The 2,080-nt window shown below is 45.9% G+C and overlaps 1 protein-coding gene across 1 annotated transcript; it reads right to left on the bottom strand.

Moving 5' to 3' along the window:
- Window positions 1–205: 205 nt before the first annotated feature.
- Window positions 206–932, bottom strand: LOC146721364 (uncharacterized). The gene is made up of 3 exons (XM_085486917.1): window positions 574–932; window positions 435–490; window positions 206–327 (listed from the first exon to the last, which is right to left on the bottom strand). Exons 1-3 carry the CDS (start codon window positions 930–932, stop codon window positions 206–208), a joined length of 537 nt encoding a protein of 178 aa, XP_085343043.1.
- Window positions 933–2,080: the final 1,148 nt, after the last annotated feature.

Here is a 2,080-nt window from a genome sequence, read left to right as displayed (position 1 = left end):
ACATGGACCAACTATTTGGATGAGATCTGTGCCACGTGCGATACAGATCCATCCAGCCCACATTAAAGGCAGCGTGCAATGGTATGCAGATGCCCCATCTACAATACCTGCCGATCTTCAATGTGGGTTATCGCGATTAATTGAACCGAGTGTTCGACAAATACAATATTGGCTAGCACACTCAGAAGGAGCATGTCAGCCTCCACTAATCAGAGGTGGGTGAGAGGAGAGCAGCCCGCAAACTCCTCTCTTCCTCCTCCTTACCACTCATAATAGTGTGAGCAAAAACACTAAAGGCAGTCCACTTGTCCTCTGACACAACTATTTCTTTAATAATGTTCATTAAGCTTAATGAGTCACTGTCAATGTCTAAAGCACTCACCAGTCTTGACGTCCTATAATCCACTCACTACAGAAGATCAATGTATGCTTACTCGTATTATCAGGTCTGACACACTGCTGACACATCGGTGACCATCGTTTCTGCATCCTATAAAGATAATGCCAAAACAGCCATGTCCCGACAATATCTGCGTGAGATGAAAATTCACGTATCCAAACTTCCTCTTGCACCATTGATCTAGAACCGGTCTCAAGGCCATCCTGGTTAGTTCTCCCAGCGCTCCATGACGTCCAGCCGCTATTTCCCATTGCCGCATCATTAACACTTCTTCTTCTTGTTTAATTTCTGCAACGTAATGTAGTTGCCAATCCATGTCATCTCTCATCTCCGAAACGCGATGATAGACCCTTTTTCGACAAGATGCGACCAAGGGCCACGGAGGCATACCGGCAATCAAGCACGCCGCATCAAAAGATATTGTGCGGTAACCCGATATAATGCGAATAGCTGTTCTGCGTTGCAGGGCCCGTAACACAGCCGAACCCTCCTTATGGCGCGACACATATCTATCGCCCACACTGGGCGGCATACATGACTCTAGATGAATCACGCCTGCATATAGTTGCCTCTTTCGGACACCGGTCCCCTTAGATTTGGCTTAACCTTGACAGCGATTCTCGACACACCTTCTATGTTTTTTCTGTTCCAGACATATTGAAAATGTTTCTCTAAAAGTCCCATCTACTGTTCCACCATGACTCCGAGATATTTCAGGGAGTATTGTGTTTCGATCTCAGAACTTCCACCTGTAATCACTGACCGTCACGCTGCCGATTTTCTAGAGAAGATATAACTTACTGCCTCGGTCCTTTTCCTCCGCAACGTCAAGCTGTATCCATCGGATGACGAAGAATTCCCGGCCAATTGTATTATCCAGCTTAAGAGTTTGCTTCAGGACAGGGTCGCAGCAGAAGATCTAATTAAAGTGTCATCATCGTAACATATGACACGACAACCTGGTTCCATATTAAACGTAACACAATTGTCCAAAGGCCAGATTCCACAAAAGAGGAACCCAAACAGACCCTCGGCACCCAGAGCACACTTCGCGCTACATAGACAAGCCATTTGCATCCTGGTAAGCAATGCATCTATTACTTAAGTGCTATCAACAATTTTTATTAGATCAGACCGGAATTTCGCTGCTCAAACAAATGCACGTCTAATCACTCCCCAGGGAACCGAGTTAAAAATGCATGTTTGATGTCCAAGCTGACTGCAATCGCACAAAACACACTCGCCCTCCGTTCAATGCAGAATTAGTAACGGCTTGAAATCCTAAGCGGCGTCAACGGTAACCTGGTTACGACGACAGCCTAAAATCCAACTGCTTGAAACAAAAAGCATAATCAGAGAATTTTCCCCCAACCAGCACTGGATCCCTTCGCGATGATTCGCTCAGAGTATTTTTCCTAATTCATCAAAGGATACAATGGTCTAGCCCTTGATAGATCATGGCGGAATCATGAAGCCTTTTAGGAATGAGTACAAGGGTTTGCCATTTTCATTTCAATAAAAAACACCAGTCTCATACACCGGTATAGCAAAGCCGCCAAATACGCACAAAAGACCAGGGAACAGCTCCTAAGGGCCGTGGACTTTATGGCCGGGGTCACGACCCGGAGCAACATTACCGCTAGTCTCTTTTTCAAGTAGCCATGACCCCCTCACCAGGAG

This window comes from Nylanderia fulva, unplaced genomic scaffold, assembly GCF_048542155.1.
Source record: "Nylanderia fulva isolate GAGA-0341 unplaced genomic scaffold, ASM4854215v1 Scaffold495, whole genome shotgun sequence".
Lineage (NCBI taxonomy): Eukaryota > Metazoa > Arthropoda > Insecta > Hymenoptera > Formicidae > Nylanderia > Nylanderia fulva.
Note: the sequence above shows the minus strand (reverse complement) of the source record. Positions and strands in the feature narration are given on the sequence as shown.